The sequence below is a fragment of the Mercenaria mercenaria genome, chromosome 12 (assembly GCF_021730395.1).
Source record: "Mercenaria mercenaria strain notata chromosome 12, MADL_Memer_1, whole genome shotgun sequence".
Taxonomy (NCBI): Eukaryota; Metazoa; Mollusca; class Bivalvia; order Venerida; family Veneridae; genus Mercenaria; species Mercenaria mercenaria.
This window is the reverse complement of record NC_069372.1, coordinates 41,482,562-41,506,702: the sequence shown is the minus strand read 5'-3', so window position 1 is coordinate 41,506,702 and position 24,141 is coordinate 41,482,562. Positions and strand designations below refer to the sequence as shown.

Below are 24,141 nucleotides of genomic sequence, written 5' to 3'. Positions count from 1 at the left end.
CTGTAAACTTTGGTGACTCTAGCTCAAATACTTTTGGAGCTACGCGCTACACAACATTAAAATGAACAATTTTTAACTAAGTCAGGGGCCATAACTCCTACACGACTGAATGAATCCGGACGCGAAACCCCACCCCAGGTGCACAACTGCACATGCTGACCAACATTCCTGTAAACTTTGGTGACTCTAGCTCAAATACTTTCGGAGATACGCGCGACACAACATTAAAATGACCAATTTTTTACTAAGTCAGGGGCCATAACACCTACACAATTGTATGAATCCGGACGCGAAACCCCAGGTGCACAACGACACATGCTGACCAACATTCCTGTAAAGCTTTGTGACTCTAGGTCAAATACTTTAGGAGCTAGGCGCCACTTAACATTCTCGGATGAGAAGGACGGACGGACAAGTGCAAATCTATATCCCCCCCACCCCCCGAAAGTGGGGGCATAAAAATCTTCCTCAAAACTACTAGGCAGATTTACACCAAACTTCACATGAATTATCCTTGATTTGCCCCATTTCAAAATTGCCCAAAGAATTAAAATCTGTGCAGAACTATGGTTGCCAATTGCAACTAAAAGGAGAATTATCTTGTCCAAAACCACAGTTCCTAGGGCTTTGATATTTGGTAAGTAGTACCATCTATAGTGGTCCTCTATTAAGATTGTTCTAATTATCCCCCTAGGGTCAAAAAAGGTCTCACCCTGGGGGTCACATGGTTTATATAGAAGGAAAAAAACTTTGAAAATCTTCTTGTCAAAAACCATCTGATGTCTAGTATGTAGCAACATCTAGTGGTCCTTGAGGAACATTGTTCAAATAATCACCTTAGGGTCAAATATGACCCCACCCTGGGGGTCACATGGTTTATATACATGTAGTGATATTGGGAACAAACACAAAAATCCTGTCCAAATCTACAGGGCCTAAGGCTTTGATATTTGATATGTAGCATCATCTAGTAGGTCTACATTTTGATCAAATTATGCCACTGGGGTCAAATATAGCCACGCCCTGGGACAACATGGTTTATATAGATTTATTATGTATGGAAACATTTTGGAAATCTTATACAAAACAACATAGCCTAGGGTTTTGATATTTTATATGTAGCATCATCTAGCAGTCAAGATTATCCCTCTGGGGTCAAATATGGTCCCACCCTGGGGGTCACATTATTTATATAGGGAAAACTTTGAAAATCTTGTACAAAACCACATGACCTAGGGCTTTTATATTTCGTATATAGCAACGTGTTTGAATCCGTTACCAAGATCGTTCAAATTATTCCCCTGCGGTTAAAATACTTATTGTCTTCAACATAAGACCGAGAGCTTAGATGTGTAGTATGTGACATGCTCTAGTGGTTCTGTCAAGATTGTTGAAATCATGACCCTGGGGTCAACTAAACTTAGGTGAGCGATATCTGGCCATCATGACCCTTGTTTTACATGGACATATTTGTTTTTGACGCGATGGCAAAGAAATTTGGACCACAAGTATAATGTTTGATACAAATTTCAGTGCAGTCGTGTTCGAAACTGGATCATCCGTAGTCAACAACTAGACCACATTTTAATAAAAACGAGTAGATATCTAGTTTTTATTTTTTATTTCTTCACAGCATAAACGAGTTATAATCAACAAATACAGTAAACAAAACAACATAGAGCACAACCAGCAAACTGTCTTACATTTAGCACTTTTCAACACATTAGCACAATATTTAGAAGTCAATATTTAAACAAGCAAGTCTGCTTCTTTGTCGTCTGCTTGTCTTCTGTTTCTCACCAGCGGTCCAAGATTTCGACTTGACACGGAAGTGACGTAGGTCTGCAGCATGGTCCTCGTGCAACATTGGCTTGTAGCTGATTGGGTCACACAAATCCTGAAATTCATAAAAAAATAAAACATTCAATAATCTGAATAAATGAAATGCGCAGAATTGCAATGCAACTCGATATCGTGCGAATAAACATACGCTACTCGCTTTATTTAAGATTTTTATAGTTAAATTGGCCACATCCCGCATCTGGTGCCTTATGGGTCCCCCAAAAAAAAAAAAAAAAATAAACACTTTCCTAAAGAAAAAAAAATTTGAAATTTTTCATATATAACTCAAGGAAAAGGTGCTGTTTCGTAACGTATGAGTTACTAGACATGTGAACACAATGCCAGTCAGTCCATCAGCCCTGCTCATTTACACACTGCTTATTATGTAAACATCCTTCTACTATAACAGCTAATCTATTTAATTCTAGACGCAAACAACGGATAGTTTCTCTCGTTGAACAAAATGCGATCGTCATGTATTTTGCAAGTGCGACATTGGCTGTTATTAAATGTATATTTAAGCTGTTACAGTAGAAAGTGGTTTACTTTTATAAGCATGATGTGTAAATTGAGCAGGACTGCAGTATGCGGGCATTTGGTGTTCCAAGCGTGTTAGAAACTCAAGCGTACGCAAACATGCACTTTTCATAAGAGTATAATGGGAAAATTCAAAAAATTTTTTCGTTTGGCTAAACAGTTTTATTTTTTTTTTTTTTTTTTTGGGGCGCACAAGGCACCAGACGGACGCACTGTGTAATGTCCTCATTTCCATAAATTACTGCAAATACGAGTCGCAGAGAAAAAGCTGAAATGTAAACTGATGGAACTTCAAAATATGGACAAGCACATTGTGTGTAGAAAAGAACGCCTTGTAGCCGCCATCAGGTAAGTAAATCTCTGGGAAGTTGAGATGCGGATATCTGTGTTTGTTCAGCTCACGATCCTGGCTTCTCAAGAAACGATACCTGGAATATAATAGACAATAACATTATTTTATTCGTCCTATTTCAAAATGAAATTAATGTATCATAAAGTAACAATATCAGTTTTGTGAAAGATATTTCTTAATGCAACAATATCTATTGAATTTATATTAACGATACTCAGCGTATTCGTATACTTACATTTCTGGTCCCCTCTCGGACGAGAACTCGCAGTGGAAGATTAGCACACGTGGTTGCTCTGACTTCTCCTGGAGAAGTGTGTTGACGGCGTCCTTTGTGTACAGGTTTACCGCTCCCCGGATATGACCTCCCTCGAACTCATACGGATACCTACAGTCGACAATGGTTACTTTCCCAAGTTGTTCTGTATAATGCCCTTCCACGATGTCCGCCATTGTTTCTGGAGAGATGGACTTGAGGTCGCTGTGTTTGCCGGGAATTGTGGGTAACGTGTAGCAACGGGTTCCGTCAGCTACGAGTTCACGTGATTCTAAACGTTCAACAGCTTCGATGATATCATTGGAATCCTATAATTAGAAAAATGATAAATTTATATTTTGTAAATGTGCATTCCTAATTAAAATAATTTAAAATAGTAAACAGACATTCAAAAATGAATGAACGATGAATAACCTAGATATGTAAAACTAAATGGCATTTTCTTGATCTTCATATATTCTGTAATTAGTAGCAATATGAAATACATATCTTGCTGATGCTTTTTAAATGGCAAAGTGAATAATAAAACAATGCTGAGCAGGATACTAACCGGAAGTACAGAACTGTTCCTAAGTTTCTTCGTGGCGGGAGATTCTACTTCAAGACTGTCGTCTGCTTGACGTTTTCCAGAAAACAAGCTTCTTCTGGCGTCTAATGTTTGGCGATTCAATGACTTCCGCGACGGAATCTTTATCTGTAAGGAGAAATAAATACATAAGTTACGAAAATGTTAATGCCGTAATGATGTTACAGAAAAAAAACAACATATATAGAACACAGGTGCCCGTCCAGTCTTGGTGCCCATATGGGTGCCGCCCCCTCAAAAAAAAAAAAATAAATATAAAAAAAATAAAAAACACTGTTTTAAGCCTAAAACGAAAAAAAATTTTTTTTGAATTTTTTTCCCCCTATATATACTCTTATATGGAAAAGGTGCATGTGTTGCCGTAACGCTATGGAGGTTTACTAGGACACGCTGTGGAACAACCAAAATGTCCAGTTCAGTACCAATGCAAGCTACCCTGCTGCAATTTACACATCATGCATTTATAAAATAGTAAACCATCCTTTTCTACCTAGTAAACAGCCTTAAATAACTTACATTTAAATTCAAACAAGCCAAATTGTCTAGACACTTGCAAAATAACAGTGACGATCGGCCATTTTGTTTCAAAACGAAAGTAGAAAACCTATTCCGTTGTTTGCGTCTTAGAATTTAAATGTAAGTTATTTAAGGCTGTTTACTAGGTAGAATAGGATTGTTTACTATTTAATAAATGCATGGTGTGTAAATTGCAGCAGGGTAGCTTGCATTGGTACTGAACTGGACATTTTGGTTGTTCCACAGCGTGTCCTAGTAAACCTCCATAGCGTTACGGCAACACATGCACCTTTTCCATATAGAGTATATATATGGAAAAAAATTTTCAAAAATTTTTTTTTTTCGTTTTAGGCTTAAAACAGTGTTTTTAATTTTTTTTTTTTTTTTTTTTTTGGAGGGGGCGGCACCCATAAGGGCACCAAGACTGGACGGGCACCTGTGATATAGAATAGTTTTATAGTGAATGCTGCAAATATATTTTATTTGAAAAATACTCAATGTGTGCGGAGGCTATCGTCGAACAATTATATTTTCAAATATCATTAAAATGAAAAAGGTTTTCGTGTAAGAAACTTACCGAAAAATCGGCTTCAGAGCTTGGTGACTTGTAAAGCTTTCCATAGGGAGTGATTACAGCTTCGATCTCGTCCCAGACTTCACCGGAAATTGTCTGCACAGGGGAATCTACAGCGTTTTCGAACAAACGAAGTCTGAAATAAAGACAGGGAAATATTGATACATGAACAAATAGAAGAAACACATCTGAATTAATTGCAAAACAAACACAGATTTTTAAAATGAAATTATAGAAAGCACTCGTATAGCAAATGCATTGAGAATTTGCAACATTTTGTTAAAATGCTAAATATTTTGCACAATATTTTATTTATATATGAGTGATAAGCATCTAAATTCGACATACCTCAAAGACATGATTTAGTAATTCCAGTTTCTCAAGAATATAAAATATAAAGTGATATTCAAATTATATATGTGCTGTATATATGAATTGCCGAAGAGGTTATGACTGTAAAATGAAATATTTTCGCTTATATACTTTGTAAGTAGAGAAGATTGGCCATTCTCGTAATTATGAACTAATAATTAAGGTTTCCGATATAGCTTTGAGCTTATTTTGCCGTAGCACTAAAATTTAAAGAATACATGTGAAAAACACCTTCCGTTTTCCTGTTTTCACAACTCCTTATTACAATTATAGAACACGTGTTTTGTACTCGGACAATCCGGCCTATGTGACAAGATGAACTAATTTGTAGATTTGGCGATATGGTGTCAATGTTGTTCGTAAATTGCAATTTTATGCCATGTTTCTATTTTTTTCATTAGTAATATTGTAATAAACAGTATCCGGGAAAATACTTTCCTAAATGCAAGTAAAATACTGTTAACAAAAGTTCACTTAAGGTATCCGGTCCTTAAATAAGCAAGTTCTATACAATAATGCTATTAAAATATATCAAATATTGATGGCTGGTAAGCTCATGTCATTAGAAAGAGGACTGTCTGCTGAAAAAGAAAATATAAATTATATAAAAACATTTTTATAGATTATTTTTTCCTTGAAATCCAGTTATTACAGTGTAAGATTTATCAAACATGACTGTACTGATTCGTGCATATTATTTATGGTCATTTTACTTTACTAATTCTTGTTCATCAGACACAACTCTTTTAAATGATACCAAAAACATTGGGTCACCAGGCATTAAGATATCTATTTGTGGATCGAATACCTTAAGTCGTGTATTACATTTTTTAAACTGCTTTTGTTGTTTAACTTTTACGTTGTTCCAATGAAAATGGAACAGCAAAAAAAAAAAAAGATCCAAAAGAAAGACCTTAGCTTATTGATCGTATAAACTTCATTCTAGATAACGTTTTATATTTTATAGAGATTATCTATTATATATTAATCTCTTGCGCGGATACAGGGGGGGGGGGGGGGGGGGGGCCGGACCTCCCCCCACCCTGAAAATAAAAAAAAAAGAAAGAAAAGAAGAGAAGAAGGAAAGAAAATGGTTTTCCAAATTCTAACAGGTGAGCTCGTCGAATAACGTGAAAATAAGGGGTATAATGTATATAAAATTGCAGTCGAAAAGGTGTTCTTAAATGCTCCTAAAATACCCAAGAATGCAGTAAAAGAAGCGCCGAATTTCAAAATTTTCGGGTGGGGGGGGGGGGGGGGGGGGGGGGGGGTATTCAGCTGGTCGGCTACTTTTCTACTTCAGCCTGTTCAACAAAAACTTTTTGGCAACTCTATACTTGTAAACGGCTAGCATCCAAAAAAAAGATCAAATTATTTAGTGTATAGAGACACATGTTTGTCATGTGAGGGGTCTTTCGGACCCACTCTGAGAAAATTGGCTGGATCCGCGCATGATCTTGCAGGTTTTATTGTATTCCTTCAAGCTTTAATATAACCATGATAATCTCATTGTCTACAATTGGTCGACTGCGTTGGCTAAGAGTTTTGTTTAATTCCACATTGCTTTTAAACTTTGCACACTTGTTCAATATTTAATATATTAGTGGAGTAAGTAGGTCAAAAACGACAACCCTTACTTGCCTTTTTTCAGAGTTATGGCCCTTTATGTACTATAAGAACAATAATTTTACAAACTTATATATTACCATTAGAGACTAATCTTCTACTCGCACGACAACAACAACAAAAAATAAAATAAAAAAGGGAGAAATTTTAGCTACTGGCAGATTATATGTTATTGCAACACAAGACAGTAAGTTGTTCCATTCAAACTGAGAAGCGTTAGTAACAGGGTTACCGATTGTAACCTGTCTTAACTATAAAGTTTTGCTATCCAGGTAAAAAGAACAACATACCCATCTGTCCGTGCGTATTCTTTTTAAGTTTTCGTGCGTTTTGGGTAAAATGTAAAATAATAAATCGTTCAGCTATTAAAGCAAGTGTAGTCCTACCCATACCGCATAGAATTGACCTTTTGCTGCACGGTAAATGTCACAGAAACGAATTCTTCACATGTGACCGAAAATATCACAGATCAGAGATTTGACAAATACGCTTTGTCTTTAGATGCGAAACGTAAATTTCACAAACTTGTGACACATTCCGACGATTATTATGAAATTATCGCCCGAATTCCTCACATGTGTGAAGAATTCGTTTCTGCGGAATTTATTCAACTTGGTATTGTTTCTGTCGTTGACATATCAGGTCTCCGTAATACGTAAATACAACAGAATATACACGCATTTAACAGTCAAAATGCGACTCAACCGTTCCGGTACGGCGCTCTACCCTATTGATTCCAAGTATGACCATGACCTTCTGCTAATTTCGTGGTTTTGCGCGCGATATATTGTCTCATAGTAACCATTCAAGATACTATAGCTACACCTACTGCACATTTGCCCTACGCCATTGCACCTTCACGCTTTGTCATTGCACTATCGCGTCTCGTCATCGTATCTTCGCATATCGGCCATCATCATTGCACGATCAAACATTGAACTTTCACGCTTTGTCATTGCACTATCGCGTCTCGTCATCGTATCTTCGCATATCGGCCATCATCATTGCACGATCAAACATTGAACTTTGGCCTCTATTCAATGCACAAAATGCGTTGACGGGACACGAATTCAAAACAGAATACTTTTTTTTGCTTCACAAGTTATTTTCTAATAGACCACAATACTATATATAAGAGAAATGCATTACAATTCAAAGTTTTCTGGAGAAGCATGCCCTCGTAATCTTTATCTGGCACAATGTTCGGTGAACAGCAGGGTGCAACGTACTACTGCAGTCCTCGACGTTACCCACTTTAGTTTAACAAAGTCACTCCTTAACGTATATAACAGAAAATGACGTAAGAAACAACAGTGTTTGCGCACGCTTTATGTACAAAACGCAGACTGGTTGTCTGCAAGAACATCCGAGCATCCTAACCACACAGGTGCCCGTCCAGTCTTGGTGCCCTTATGGGTGCCGCCCCCTCCAAAAAAAAAAAAAAAAAAAAAATTAAAAACACTGTTTTAAGCCTAAAACGAAAAAAAAAAATTTTTGAAAATTTTTTTCCATATATATACTCTATATGGAAAAGGTGCATGTGTTGCCGTAACGCTATGGAGGTTTACTAGGACACGCTGTGGAACAACCAAAATGTCCAGTTCAGTACCAATGCAAGCTACCCTGCTGCAATTTACACACCATGCATTTATTAAATAGTAAACAATCCTATTCTACCTAGTAAACAGCCTTAAATAACTTACATTTAAATTCTAAGACGCAAACAACGGAATAGGTTTTCTACTTTCGTTTTGAAACAAAATGGCCGATCGTCACTGTTATTTTGCAAGTGTCTAGACAATTTGGCTTGTTTGAATTTAAATGTAAGTTATTTAAGGCTGTTTACTAGGTAGAAAAGGATGGTTTACTATTTTATAAATGCATGATGTGTAAATTGCAGCAGGGTAGCTTGCATTGGTACTGAACTGGACATTTTGGTTGTTCCACAGCGTGTCCTAGTAAACCTCCATAGCGTTACGGCAACACATGCACCTTTTCCATATAAGAGTATATATAGGGGGAAAAAAATTCAAAAAAAATTTTTTTTCGTTTTAGGCTTAAAACAGTGTTTTTTATTTTTTTTATTTATTTTTTTTTTTTTTGAGGGGGCGGCACCCATATGGGCACCAAGACTGGACGGGCACCTGTGCCTAACCAGTCACAGAAATTCGTAAACCGCACCGACATGATTCTTTTTCGTAATGAAAACTGTATATGCAACTGAAAAACACTTTTAAAACGGTAAGGAAGTGTAAAGGCTGTCAAGTTTCTACGTGGATTGCAAACAAACAAACAAAAAATCCTAAAGCCAGTGCGAGAACGCGGTGAATGACGTCACCGTCAAGGCTTCCCATAAATTTTGCAAAGTATGATATTCGCTGTAAAAGGCATGTTGGCACTAAATGTAAACTTCACTGTTTCGAGCGAAGTTTCACTTTCTTTTAAGTGTTGATTATTTCTTCGTAAGTAGATATAATATGAACTAAGGCAAAGCCTCAAAGCGAGCTCAAAGAAATCGGATTTATGTAAAAATATTATACATCATTTATTTGTCACAAAGAAACTATTCACTAGTCACAAGAATTCAGGAGAACCTGTTCACTATAGGCTGATCACTACCAAATAGAATGTAAGCCTCCGCAGGTCTAGTCACAAGTAGTCCAAATATAAATAGTACTAATCTTTTTTCCTTTCCTAGTGCATTTTCTCGGCAGCAACGTGCTTACTTTTACCCTACCGCGTTTCAGTATGTATCACTTTGCATTCTAATGAAATCGGCATGTTCCTATTGGCTGCTAGATAAAAATGGCGGCGTAAGAATTTAATGTCACGAAAAGAGAAATTGAAAGAAGCGAAAAGTAGTAAAATCAGCGGGTTGTATTTAACGAACTGTAGTTTTCTTATATAAAAGTTAACACCCCCTTTTCTTTTTGTTTTTCTAAAGTAGCGATCTAGTTCTTTATGGGAATATAAGTCTCTGAAAATCTGATATGCTAGAAAATGTCGAAACACCGTTATGAAGTGAGTGGATTTTATATGAAATAAAGAACAGCCGGATTTAGTGGTGTTCAGCCTATAAGGGGCAATACATGTTATTTTCTGAAACCCCTCGAAAATGAATGGAAATGCCATTAATCTATTCTTTATGATGTAAAACGGTAACAAATGGCTGAAAACGCTTAAATTTCTTGTGTTTTTGGAATTTAGATCGAATTTTCGACCAGGTGGGACTATTTTGGTTCGTTTTAGGACCTAGTAAATGTCTTTTCTCGCATTTTAGCACTTCAGTTGTCTAAATAATATTGAAATTAGCATGTTTCTGAATGAAAATGACAAACATCGTAACGATTAAATGGGTGTTCAATGTAAATTCCACGAATAAGGTAAAATTAATTGAAATATTGCTTGCACAGGGCTAAATTTTGCATAATTTTGGGGATGGGGTGACCTGTAATGAATTGTCATTTCTCTACATTTTCTCAATATTTTGCACCAAAACAAAGCAGAATCATTGTGAAATAGGTGTACCTTGAGAATGAATGCAAATTCTTGGAAAAATCAAACAAAAAAGTTCTCTTATAGGCTGATCACTACCAAATAGAATGTAAGCCTCCGCAGGTCTAGTCACAAGTAGTCCAAATATAAATAGTACTAATCTTTTTTCCTTTCCTAGTGCATTTTCTCGGCAGCAACGTGCTTACTTTTACCCTACCGCGTTTCAGTATGTATCACTTTGCATTCTAATGAAATCGGCATGTTCCTATTGGCTGCTAGATAAAAATGGCGGCGTAAGAATTTAATGTCACGAAAAGAGAAATTGAAAGAAGCGAAAAGTAGTAAAATCAGCGGGTTGTATTTAACGAACTGTAGTTTTCTTATATAAAAGTTAACACCCCCTTTTCTTTTTGTTTTTCTAAAGTAGCGATCTAGTTCTTTATGGGAATATAAGTCTCTGAAAATCTGATATGCTAGAAAATGTCGAAACACCGTTATGAAGTGAGTGGATTTTATATGAAATAAAGAACAGCCGGATTTAGTGGTGTTCAGCCTATAATGAAAAAGTGTACATTTAGTGTCACCATGCCTATAACAGTGAATATCATACGTTGCAAAATTTATGGGAAGCCGCTGTCACGGTGACGTCATTACCGCGTTCCCGTTTCTTTCTGCTTATTAATGACATTTTTTCCATTTTCTGGCCGATGCTTGATCTTTTAAATGCAAATAATATTTTTTTCAAACAACTGGAAATCATTCTTTCATTATTGTTGAGTGATGAATAATTTTTAGCAATTGAATCAAGTTCTGTATTCACTCTGGAAAGAAGTACTTCCTGTGAGCACCAATCCGCTAGGGTGCGCTTTTTTAAAACTTCCGACGAAACTTTTCAAATCCATCACCAAGTGTGAAAGTATACTTGCGTTACCGTAAAGCTCGATTCTCGAGCAGGCCCTTCGGGCCTGCTCTTCTAGCTCGCTATAAAAGATAAATCCCCATACTAGGCAGGCCTTAATTCATATTATAGTTTTGCTTGTATCAATGTCACAATAGAAGCACTTTTGTAATACAAAACAGGAAGGATTAGTCAGACAGACAGACAGATAACTTTATTTTCTACCAGGTTACACACATGAAAATTACATGGTTTACATGATATACAAATACATGGTAACTAAAATAATAACAGAATTCGTCACCAAGGGCCTGGAAGCAGTTTACGCATTTTCTAACATTATATTCTTTATGTTTATTTTTCCAGCGACCAGTTTCTATTAGAAGAGTTATGTACTTGTTCCAAAGCGGAGAGTTTTTCGAGGCCAAATATTTCACAATCATATGTTAGTATTGGTAAAATTGTACCATCGAATAATTTTAATTGAAGACCGATCGGTATGTTTATATTGTTAATTCTCATAAGTAAATCTAATAGATGCATTGCCTTTTTAGCCTGATTCGCTATATGTTTTCTTGCTTTTGCAAAACTATCTGTATTAGAAAAAATAAAGTCCTAAGTATTTATACAATTTTATAATTTCTACTTCTTTACCTGCGAGAAAGAATTTCATATCGTTTTTGTATTTCGCTCGATAACCATTACTTTTGTTTTGTCAGAATTCACCTCTAATTTCCAAAGTTTGCAGTAATTTTCAAAATCTTTTAGACATTTTTAGGGCTTTTTTGTCGTCTGCAAATAATACAGTATCGTCAGCGTACAGGAGTGCAACAAAAACCTACATTCGCTTGCTGATTTCAATTCCAGGATTATCGTGAGAAACCATAAAATGTTCAAGGTCATTCAGATAGATACTGAAGAGCAGGGGAGACAAGTGGACCCATTGTCTTACCCCTATTTCGCATTTGAAAAATGATGATTTTTCGTTGTTAATAGAGACCGTGATTTTATATGCTTATACATGTTGTAAATTATTCTTAAAATAGAAATAGAAAATTGTTAGACAAAGTCATGCCTCCTGATGTTTCTTAATATTTATTCATTTAGGAAGATTTTGTTTTATATGAATGTTTTACCAGAAGAAGTACAAAAAACGCATTAAACATAATATTAAACAGACGTTATACATGACGTCACGCATGAATTTTGAACGTCAATATGGAAAACTATTGACGTTTCGGGTTCCATTGAAACTTAACAGAGGTTGTAAATGAGTATGTAATAATATTCAATATATGCATATTTAAGACAAATTACTTTACTATTGCGGAAAAAATAACTATGAACACAAGTTTTCAGTTACTTCTCTCCCTTTACACATTAAAAATAGAACAAGGAAGTATAACCTATATCAAAATTCCTCGAAAACAAAAGATATCATTTTGTTGACAAGGCACTGAAAAATGTTTAAAAAATATGTCGAATAATGTAATTACGGACAGAAAGTTTATCTAACAGATATCGGTAAGTTATCTTTTGTATATAACTATTGAAAATAACTGAAATTGTTTTAATATTTTAAAATGTTGTGAATTTGGTCGTATTTACAGTTCGTGTCTAAGCATGTTATCTTGGAAAAAAATCATAATTCTTATAGATTTGGTAAAATCTCTATGTGTGAATAATGGGGCAGATCTATTGACTTTTTTGAGGTTTCATGGAAGAAGAAAACAGTGAAAAAGGTGAAATAAACCAGCTTGCGTCTCTCATAACCTAGTGTGTTTTTATATCATATGACCCGGTTTCAAATTTAAATTTTAAGCTCATTTAAACACACATTCGCAAATGGTTTGACGCGGATCAAAAAAAAAATATGTTTGAGTTTTATCTGAGCAAAAAGGTAAGAAACGGAACAGTAGAATATACGACCTTGACGGTACATGTACTATCAAAATACAATCTTGAGACTCGAACAATCAGAGTGTGCAGCTATATTGATGAATTGCTTTCTACGCTTCCAGAGGGTCTTATTTCAGAGTTTAGTCTCCATTTCTTCTTTTCTTTTTAATAATTATTAAAAAAATAATTCATTTTACTTGTTTTACTTGGCAGTCGTGGCACCCGAACCCTTGAGTTATAAAACAATCACCGTTGCGTCTGGTCATTTTATCTTAACATTATGATACTAAACTGCGCTATTTTTTCCATCAACTATTCAGACTGAGTTGTACCTTCAATAACTTGTCCGATGATTATAAAATGCTTCTCCTCCTGAAATTGATTTTGCTGATTTTTGAGATTAAAGAAAATGAAAACAAATGAATAGATCTAAATCTAATTTCAACAATAACAGATTAAAATGTAACTTCATATGTGCAAGCTGTAAGAAACTCTGTATAAATACTTCGTGTTTATCGTCATGATTTATTTTTCAGTAAAAAACTATGGAAGTATCAGGAAGAAGAGGGAGAGAGAAAGATTTCACACCATCCTTTTCACGTGGTTCTGATGATGCTGACCAGCTATACTGTCTCCCGTGTAAACAAGATGGATCTCGGGTACCAGCTTTCGGATATTGTCAAAACTGCGCCGAACATTTGTGCGAGACATGTTACAAAGTTCACACAAAACCATCACCTAGCAGGAACCATATCCTCCTAGACAGGACACAAATGCCAAAAACACAGGATAAAGGTAGACTAACAAGTACACAAGACTTGACTGAAACATGCCAGAAACACCATGGTAAAGTTATAGAGTACTTTTGTAAGGATCATAAAACGTTAGGTTGCAGCCCATGTATGACGATGGACCACAGAAGTTGCAGGATAGATTACATTCCAGATGTCTCCTGGACCTACATAGCCAGTTCTCAGTACCAGAGTCTTCTACAGGCCTTGCAGACTTTACATGAGAATTTGAAGGAAACAAATAAATCAATTAAAGAGAACAAGAGACTCATTCAAGAAAATCAAGATAAAGTAAAGGCAGATATTCAGCAGTTTAGACATGAAATCAACACTAAACTAGACAAATGGGAAGCTGAAATGTACAAAGAAATTGAGAGGCTCGTTTCCCGAGAACATCAGAGGATATATTCAACACTGACCCAATGCCAAGAAATGACAAGAAAGATTGAAGCACAACAAACAAGCTTCAAAAGTCTTGAACGAGATAAGAAATGCAACTTGATGTTTATACATGGCAAGAAAAAGGAAGAATCAATTAAAGGGAATTCTTATAGTTTTTTATGCGCATCTTTCTGCGCAGCCGACACTTTCTATGGAAAACTGAACTGAAGTCAACATTTGTTGAAACATATTACAGACAATCTTAAATATGAGGAATTTTGAATGAAATAACAATTTTGGTAAGTTATATCATTAATCAAATGTTGATACTGGTATATGTTGTATTGACAAGTATCATGCCTGACAGGTATCTTGCTATTTTTGTGGTTGTGTTTTCACATCGCATTTTAGTACAAAGACAGTGTTGCTCATATAATGTAAGATAATTGACTTAGTACTGATAAGACAATATCACCTTTCAGATTATTTAGTATTCAATTATAGAAAGAATTAAGAATTTTTAAAACTTTTTTTTTAACTTTTAGCAGACATACATGCAATCAATTTGGCCAGGTTCGCGCCATTTCCGTCCGAACAGGTGTTGTATTCTAGCGGTCTTAACATAAAATTTAGCCTGGTGACCCATACATTTTAAGCCATTTTTATGCTCACAATACAATTATCTATACACAAGAAGAAAAAGAAAAAATTCTATGAAAGAGTTTTTTCAAAATAAAAAAAAAATCTTCACTATGGGTATTTTTCATTGAAAAAAGTTCACAAAAGTAAATATGAAACAATATTTTTTTTCATTTGTACCCATTATTGTAAGGATAGAGTATTACAAATATGACTATGATATCAAATAAGTATATAATAAAATCTGTAAAAAGAAAAAACCGTATTGTGCTGCCTGGATGTATATTTTGGTTGGTATTTATAAAAAAGCAGAAAATTATGAAAATGTTGAAAAATCGCTGGCAGTTTCAGCAACAGTGGGTGTGTTCAAAACAATTTTTCACAAAAACAAGCCTGGTGACCTATTGTTTTTATTTGTTCATTGTTTTCAGCACAAATTTTCCTATCATATATGTGAATTTAAAAAAATTCTATGAAAGGAAAAAAACTATAGGAATTCTCTTTAAAGCAGACAAGAAAATTGAACAGACATTGAAACAAGAATGTAAAGCTAACAGTTACATATTTCAACCGAACTTTGCAATAAAAAATCTACTAAAGACAGAGACTACATTAGGAACCTTACTCAACACTAGTGAAGAGTCCAAACATAACAAATTGCAAGACCAGGAAGCAGGTAATAAAACAACATTATCCGCGCACTTTCAGTTGCGGCCAAGACATCATGAGAATGTGTCAAGTTCTGACATTATTGTTACTCTATTAGATCAAATTAATCTTAAGACTGTCGGCGATCAATTTGATCGAGACATAGGAGGACTTGCAGTAATTGACACATCTAGACTTGCTGTTGTTGACTACTCAAACGTGAGTATTAATATTGTTGATGTGAAGCAGAAGACAACCGTTTCTGAGCTGAAATTATTGACTTCAAACCCATGGGACGTGACATTGTTGCCAGGCGACCAGCTTGCAGTTACACTTCCATATTCAAGCTTGATACAGATATTGTCATTTTCTAATGGTTTATCCAAAGTCAGGCAGCTGACAGCTAATCACTGGTGCTATGGGTTAGCTTTTATTGAAGGAAGCCTTATAGTTGGGATGGCAGACGGAAAAGTAAAGATAATGAATCTTTCAGGGAAAGTTTTAAAAACAATGGACTGTGGCGTAGCTGATGATGTCAGTTATGTTACAGCATGTTCAAACTACAGATATATATATGCTTCATGTGGTAGCAGTGTAATTCGTTTCAGTATGTCCGGTGAAACTATAGGACGGTATACACATGGAAGCCTGAAGAAGCCACGTGGACTAGCTGTATTGGAAGATGGTTCTATATTGGTATGTGACCATGGTAACAGCAGCATTCACCAGATTTCAGAAAATATGGAAAGCAGCAGGATGATACTGCAGGAAACAAATGAATGTATGAAACCCTACTGTATGGCACTTGATAGTGAAGAGAAGAAACTGTACATAGGTAGCGGCAATGAGTGCAACTTCATAAATGTGTATAGTCTAAAATAAAGAAGCTAATAATCATTTGCAGCTATTGTAAGTAACTACAACAGGCTGAGACAATTTTTGTAATTATACTATTCTGACTTCTACAGACTCAATGCAACTACTATAATTTCTACAAAATAATGTAGCTTCTTTTTTATTTTATAGTAAATGTAGCTAACTATAATAGACTGAGACGGTTCTTATAATTGTGTCTTCTGGAAAATGTATTCCACAGAATGAGTAGCGTGTGCATTGTGCTCTGTGTTACTGGTTTTTACAGATACCAAAAATGCTTATATTACAGATCAAGATATGTATACCGGCAAATTACCAGAACTAGAACATCATTTATAAATTAAGAAGTACATGGTGCCCTTTATACGATACATGTATATATCTATAAATCATGTAGCAGTAGTAAGTCGTTTCAGTATGACCAGTGAAGTTGTAGGGTGGTATACATATGGCTTGAAGACACTTGGACTATGGTTCAATGTCGTTCTGTGACCGTGCTTTGTCGTTCTGTGACAATGGTAACAGCAGCATTTACATTTATTTTCAAAAACATTAACACTTAATTATTATTAGATTAATACGATCAAGCACTTGTTTATACGAGAAGTTTACCTTTCATATGACTAGATATATAAAAGACAGTGTATTAGATATATGCTGCTGCCAACAACGGGTGTGAGGAGCTTTGTTTGCTACGTGTAAAGAACTTTAATCATGCATATGGAACTTTGTTTGTTGTATTTGAGGCACATGTTTACTACAAGAGAGAAAATTCGTTTCCTATATGTGTAAGAAACTGTTTGCTACGCGCAAAGAACGTATATGAACGTTGTATGTTGTGTGTGAGGCACATTGTTTACTATAAGAAAGAAAATTCGTTTGCTATGTGTGAGGAACTTTGACTGCTATGTAATGTTCTTTAATGTAAGTATCATTCTTGCATATACATTGATACAAACAATCATTTGTACAGTTCAAATTGCGCAGACTGTCATAATAAATTGCTTAGACTGTCATAATAAAAATCTTTTACGTGTAAAGTCTACAACAGCATTTAAAATTCTATTTTTATAACAGTGTGTAGAACTTTGTTTGCTATTGATGAAGGACTATGTTTTTATGAATAAAGTAATTTGTTTTCTGTGTATAAGACGCCTTATTTTATCTCACAATTTAAGTGGCATTAAGCGCATCTTACTGCACATAGTGTTTTGGTGTATGTTTTCATAAGCAATTTTCAGTTGCTGTGCATTTAAATGTGGTTAATTTAACAATAATGCCGCATAAGTATTTGAAGGTGATATTTTAGAAATAAAGAAATCGTAATAATAAAATAAGAGTTCTTTTCTTCAATCTTCTACGCAGTGACCTCCCTTACCTATATGTAGAGATTTCTGAAGTTGAAGGAAAGCAGTTTCTGCCTGCAGTTTGACTTCTTCTTAAAAAGACTGTCCCGGTCAAAATAAGAAAAGTCATATTTGGAAAGTTATTACTTCGTACTTTTGACAGGGAGAGTTTGGTACATTGGGTTAAAAGCTATAATTTCCTCCACCCTTTTTATACATCTGTTTTATGAAAAATGCGCAAAATTCCTCCTTAAATGTCATGGATTTCAGGACGAGTCATCTTTCTATGATATGAGCAAACGTATCAATTATGTGAAATGCCGACCTTATTTGTCTTCGATAACGCTTAAATAACTCAGAAGTCGTCCTTAAAGCAATGAGACGCGTAACCAACATCCCTAAGCTTGACATACGTAAATGCCAATCTATTCCTCCAATGTACATGTATCTAGATTAAAGAAATAGCAAAATTATTTCTGTCATGTACGTGTCATTTTTAGCCCACCATCTGATGATGGTGGGCTATTCAAATCACTCTGCGTCCGTGGTCCGTCCGTCCGTCATTCCGTCCGTCAGTTAACAATTTCTCGTTATCGCATCTCCTCAGAAACGACTAAGGGGATTTTGACCAAACTTTGTCAGTATGATGTATTGGTACCCTAGTTGTGTCCCCCTGAAAATCAGACTAGTTCAACAATTTTTGAGTGAGTTACGGCCCTTTGTTTATTTTTTATAATTTACATAGATTTATATAGGGACATTTTTTGAAAATCTTCTTGTCCAAAACCATAGGGCCTAGGGCTTTGATATTTGGTATGAAGCATCAACTAGTGGTCCTCTACCAAGATAATTCAAATTATATCCCTGGAGTCAAATATGACCCCGCCCCGGGGTCACATGTTTTATATAGACTTATTTAGGAAAAAACTTTGAAAAACCTCTTGTCCAAAACCACAGGGCCTAGGGCTTTGATATTTTGCATGCGACATCATCTAGTGGTCTTCTACTAAGATTGTTCTAATTATCCCACTAGGATCAAATATGGCCCCGCCCTGGGGGTCACATGGTTTATATAGACTTATATAGGGAAAAACTTTGAAAAACCTCTTGTCCAAAACCACAGGACCTAGGGCTTTGATATTTTGCATGTGACAACATCTAGTAGTCTTCTACTAAGGTTGTTCAAATTATCCCCCTAGGTTCAAATATGGCCCCGCCCTGGGGGTCACATGGTTTACATAGACTTATATAGGGAAAAACTTTGAAAATGTTTTTGTCCAAACCACAAAGCCTAGGGCTTTGATAGTTGTTATGTAGCATCATTTTGTGGTTCTCTACCAAGTTTGTTAAAATTATACCCCTAGGGTCAAATATGGCCCCGCCCTGGGGGTCACATGGTTCATATAGACTTATATAGGGAAAAGCTTTTAAAATCTTCTTGTCAATAACCTACAACATTCAAATTTGGACTACATGTATAGTTTTGAGTGGCAAGATGAACATTGACATGAATTGACCTTGATTTTGACCTAGTGACCTACTTTCACGTTTCTGTAGCTACAGCCTTCAGATTTGGACCACATGCATAGTTTTGTGCACTGGAAAAAACTTTGACCTTGACATTGACCTAGTGACCTACTTTCAAATTTTCAAGGTACAGGCTTCAAATTTGGACCACATGCATAGTTTTGTGTTCCGAAATAAAATTTGACCTTGATTTTGACCTAGTGACCTACTTCCACATTTCTCAAGCTACAGCCTTCAAATCTGGACCACATGCGTAGTTTTGTGTACCGAAAATGTTTTTCTTGACATTGACCTATTGACCTACTTTCACATTTCTCAAGCTACAGCCTTCATATTTGGACCACATGCATAGTTTTGTGTACCGAAAAAAACTTTGACCTTGATTTTGACCTAGTGACCTACTTCCACATTTCTGTAGCTACAGCCTTCAAATTTGGACCACATGCATAGTTTTGTGCACCGGAAAAACCTTTGACCTTGACATTGACCTAGTGACCTACTTTCACATTTTTGAATGTACAGGCTTCAAATTTGGACCACATGCATAGTTTTGTGTTCCGAAATGAAATTTGACCTTGATTTTGACCTAGTGACCTACCTTCACATTTCCCAAGCTACAGCCTTCAAGTTTGGACCACATGCATAGTTTTGTGTACCGAAAAAATCTTTGACCTTGACATTGACCTAGTGACCTACTTTCACATTTCTCAAGCTACAGCCTTCAAATTTGGACCACATGCATAGTTTTGTGTACCCCAAAAAACTTTGACCTTGACATCGACCTAGTGACCTACTTTCACATTCTTGAAAGTACAGGCTTCAAATCTGGACCACATGCATAGTTTTGTGTTCCGAAATGAAATTTGACCTTGATTTTGACCTAGTGACCTACTTACACATTTCTCATGCTACAGTCTTCAAATTTGGACCACATGCATAGTTTTGTGTACCGAAAAATACTTTGACATTGATCTAGTGACCTACGTACACATTTCTCAAGCTACAGCCTTTAAATTTGAACCACATGCATAGTTCTGTGTACCGAAATGAAATTTGACCTTGATTTTGACCTACTTTTACATTTCTCAATCTACAGCCTTCAAATTTGGACAACATGCATAGTTTTGTGTACCTAAATTAATTTTGATCTTGAGACCTAGTGACCTACTTTCACATTTCTCAAGCTACAGGCTTCATATTTGGACCACATGCATATTTTTGTGTTCTGAATTGAAATTTGACATTGATTTATTATCTTGTACCTACTTCCACATTTCTCAAGCTGCAGCCTCCAAATCTGAAGCACATGCATAGTTTTGTATACCGAAATGAACTTTGACCTTGAAATTGATCTTGTGACCTACTTTCACATTTCTCAAGCTACAGCTTTTAAATTTTGACCACATGCATTTACCACATGCACAGTGATGTGTACTGAAATGAAATTTGACCTTGATTTTGACCTTGAGCTAGTCTTGAAATTTGGAACAATCAAAAATAGCTCAATGGTGGGCGCCAAGATCACTCTGTGTTCTCTTGTTTGAATTGTATATTTACAAAAGGTAAAAAAAAAAAGAATGAGGTTATGCAAATAAAATATGGAAGACCATAATACAATTAAGATTGAATTTAGAAGGTAACAAGAAATTTTCCCGCTATACATATATTACAACGCAAACATCCGTCTTTCAACCAGGCAAATCAAAAAAAGCTTTAACTTTTTCGAAATGGTAAGCCTAATAAACGAAAATTCTATATGGGTGTTCGCAATTACATCAAACTTCAACAGCTTATTTCAATGTAATGTATTTAAGATTGTATATTCAATGCCTGCCATTATTGTATGCAATTCATTTGTAAGAAGAAACTATTTTAGTCAATTCTATCGTTCCAATTTTCCTATTGTGTGTAGACTTGTCAGTTGTCATGCATAAAGAAGAAGAAGAAGTTTATTCATACAAGCATCATAATAATACACATTACATGATACAAAACTGAAACTGTTTCATTTGATTAAACGCCTATTTTTACACAAAAAATAAGATATTTAATGACATATAACATAAATGAGCATAAATACCATTGTGAATAAACTATTTAGTAAGCATTAAAAAAAGATCAGACATAAGATAAGATTAATAAAATATTAGAATATTAAGATACAGTAAGACAGCGGTTTGTTATTAAGTAAGAATAAGTGGGTTATTGCGACATGTCCAGAAGTTATTACAAACAACTGTATTTTGTATTTGTTATAATATAGTTCATATTCGAATGTATTTATACAATAAAATCATCCAGTTCATGTTACCTCAATTTCTTAAAATTTACAGTCTTACCACACATATTTAGCAAATCACTACAAATCTATGAAAACATTTGATAGCTTTATTAAATCAAGAAACTGAAAATGTAAGAAAAGTGTTTTACTTTGGGAAACTACTATTTTAATAATTTTATCAGTTCGAAGCCCGTTTATTTTCCCTGTTACTTGGGTCAGGGACCAATACATTGTACATATGTCTCTCACAAACCGTAATCTCCAATTAGCGCATGACCTTTAATTATCCAAAAGACATTGAAATCATCACAAGAAAAGCTTTATTGTTGATATTTCAGTGTTGTAACTAAATCGAAGATGGCCGTCATAGAATCCTTTATTTTTTCATTTATTTGAAATCACTCTTCAAATGAGCACATTGTGCAAAACGTTGCATCGTTATACCTTTAAACTAGGCTCCTCAAACAATTTTACACTTATATTTGTTAAAGAACTCAAGTTGGCCAGCAGAGTTGATTTAATCATATTTTATTGCTTCTGAACACATAATACATAGCACATATACATAATAAGTAACAAAAGCAAATGGGTTGGGCTACAAGTTATTGCAACATTAGAAGTCAGCCCTTCCCAAGTGCGTAACATTAATAGCAAATGAAAAAATGAACGAGTGTATTAGTTTAATTAAGCATTCCTTATACAAAGATATATGATAGTGATAATAACTACAAAGATAAAAAGATGAAGGAGATGAAAAAGAAGAAGAAGAAGAAGGGAAATATTATGATGATGATATCAATGTAGTAACAAAATGATAACCCTAATAGTATTTATGATAATAATTACACGATGATGTAGTAAAAAAATGATAACAATAATAGTATTTATGATAATAATTACACGATGATGTAGTAACAAAATGATAACAATAATATTATTTATGATAATAATTACACAATGATAATTAATAAATTTTAGTATTAGTCAAGTTATGGTTGTAATCATTATAGTTGAGCTAGAGAAGAAAAGAAAAAGAAATATATGCTGCTCTATATCCCCGAGTGTCTACCCAGTAATCACAAACATCCTGTCCCAAAGTAACGTAATAATAACAAGAGGACATAAGAAATACATTATGTACTGTCGAAACGTCTTGTATGTTTGATATAGTTTTGAACTTCTGTGAAAAGAGTAGTGTTATCTTCTATAGAAATATTATCATTGCCATATAAAAGCTTATTGACACTTAGTGGGTGAAATAATCTTGTTTTAGTAAAAAGTTCTCTTCTTTGATGTGAAAAACGAGTGCATTTAAAGAAATAGTGTTCTGCGTCTTCCGTTTCGGACCCGCAGTCGCAGTTTGGATTTTCTCTGATGTGATTATTAAACAAGTCGGCGTTTACATTACTGCACTTGTTTCGTATCCTAGCGTGAAACACAGAGTATCGTCTGTCACCAATTAAGTAAAAAGTAGAACTGGTCTCAAGTAAGCTATATAGATTTTGTTTAAGGTGTGCCTTCTAAGTTTAAATTTCAGCGCTCTCATAGATCCTAGAATTTTTGCTGCCGACTTTACAATATTAGATATATGTTCGTGCCAAGATCCATCTTTAGAGAGTGTTATGCCAAGATGTTTGTGATAATCGACAAAATTTAACTGAGTATTTTCAAACAATAGATTAGGACATTGTCTACGCGCGAGGGAAAAGAACACAGCTTCTGTTTTTGTAGGATTAAATGTAACCAGCCATTGTTTTGACCATTCTGATATTTTTATAAGGTCAGAATTTAGAGAAAGTTCAATTTCGTGTATATCGGGAGACGAAGCGGCTAGAGAACTATCATCTGCAAATAATCGTGTCGTACTTATAAGTGAATCTGCGATGTCGTTAACGTATATTAGAAAGAGAAGAGGACCTAACACTGAGCCTTGAGGAACACCAACTTTAAGCTCTTTAGAGTCTGAGAAAGAGGAGTTAACGAAAACTTTTTGGCTGCGATTTGAAAGATAGTGAGTAATCCAGTCAATTAGTTTGCCTGAAAAGCCATGTTGTGTAAGTTTAAAAATAAGACCCTTATGCCAAACTCTATCAAATGCTTTTGACATATCACAAAAGACTATACATGTTGCTTTTTTTTCGTCAAAAGATTTGCAGATTTGGTTATAAATATCTATGAGTTGAAAAACTGTGGAATGTCCTGGTAGAAACCCTGATTGACTTTTGTATATTAAATTGTTTGACATTAAAACATTGTGCATGTAATTAAAAATAACACGTTCCATGACTTTACCTACACAACTGATTAAAGAGATTGGTCTATAATTAGATGGGGTGTTACTTTCTCCTTTTTTGAAAAGTGGCATAACATTAGCTTGTTTCCAACAGTTTGGGTAAATGCCTTCTTGTACGGACCTGTTAAATAGAATAGTAAGTGGTTTTTTAACTGTGGATGCTGTTCCTTTTAACATACGATGGCTTATTTCGTCGGGTCCAGATGCTTTGTTTAATTGCAGGTTAGAAATAACATCAAATATCTCTTGTTCTGAAATTGTTATATCATTTAGCAAAGAGTCTGTCTTGGCAATGAAAGATGGAAGAGAAACATTCGAATCATCTAAATTTGAAATAGACACAAAATAATTATTCCAGCAGAGTTCAAGATAATCGCCATAAAATCAT

The 24,141-nt window shown here is 35.0% G+C and overlaps 2 protein-coding genes across 2 annotated transcripts; one reads left to right on the top strand and one right to left on the bottom strand.

Annotated features, from left to right (window-relative positions):
- Window positions 1-1,622: 1,622 nt before the first annotated feature.
- Window positions 1,623-7,571, bottom strand: LOC123533292 (M-phase inducer phosphatase-like). Its single transcript, XM_053520538.1, has 6 exons — window positions 7,525-7,571; window positions 4,685-4,817; window positions 3,556-3,699; window positions 2,967-3,313; window positions 2,690-2,807; window positions 1,623-1,897 (listed from the first exon to the last, which is right to left on the bottom strand). The coding sequence occupies exons 1-6, from the start codon at window positions 7,569-7,571 to the stop codon at window positions 1,736-1,738; spliced, it is 951 nt and encodes a 316-aa protein (XP_053376513.1). The 3' UTR covers window positions 1,623-1,735.
- A 4,893-nt stretch (window positions 7,572-12,464) lies between these two features.
- Window positions 12,465-17,630, top strand: LOC123533291 (uncharacterized). Its single transcript, XM_053520537.1, has 3 exons — window positions 12,465-12,596; window positions 13,508-14,365; window positions 14,987-17,630. The coding sequence occupies exons 2-3, from the start codon at window positions 13,517-13,519 to the stop codon at window positions 16,310-16,312; spliced, it is 2,175 nt and encodes a 724-aa protein (XP_053376512.1). The 5' UTR covers window positions 12,465-12,596; window positions 13,508-13,516; the 3' UTR covers window positions 16,313-17,630.
- Window positions 17,631-24,141: the final 6,511 nt, after the last annotated feature.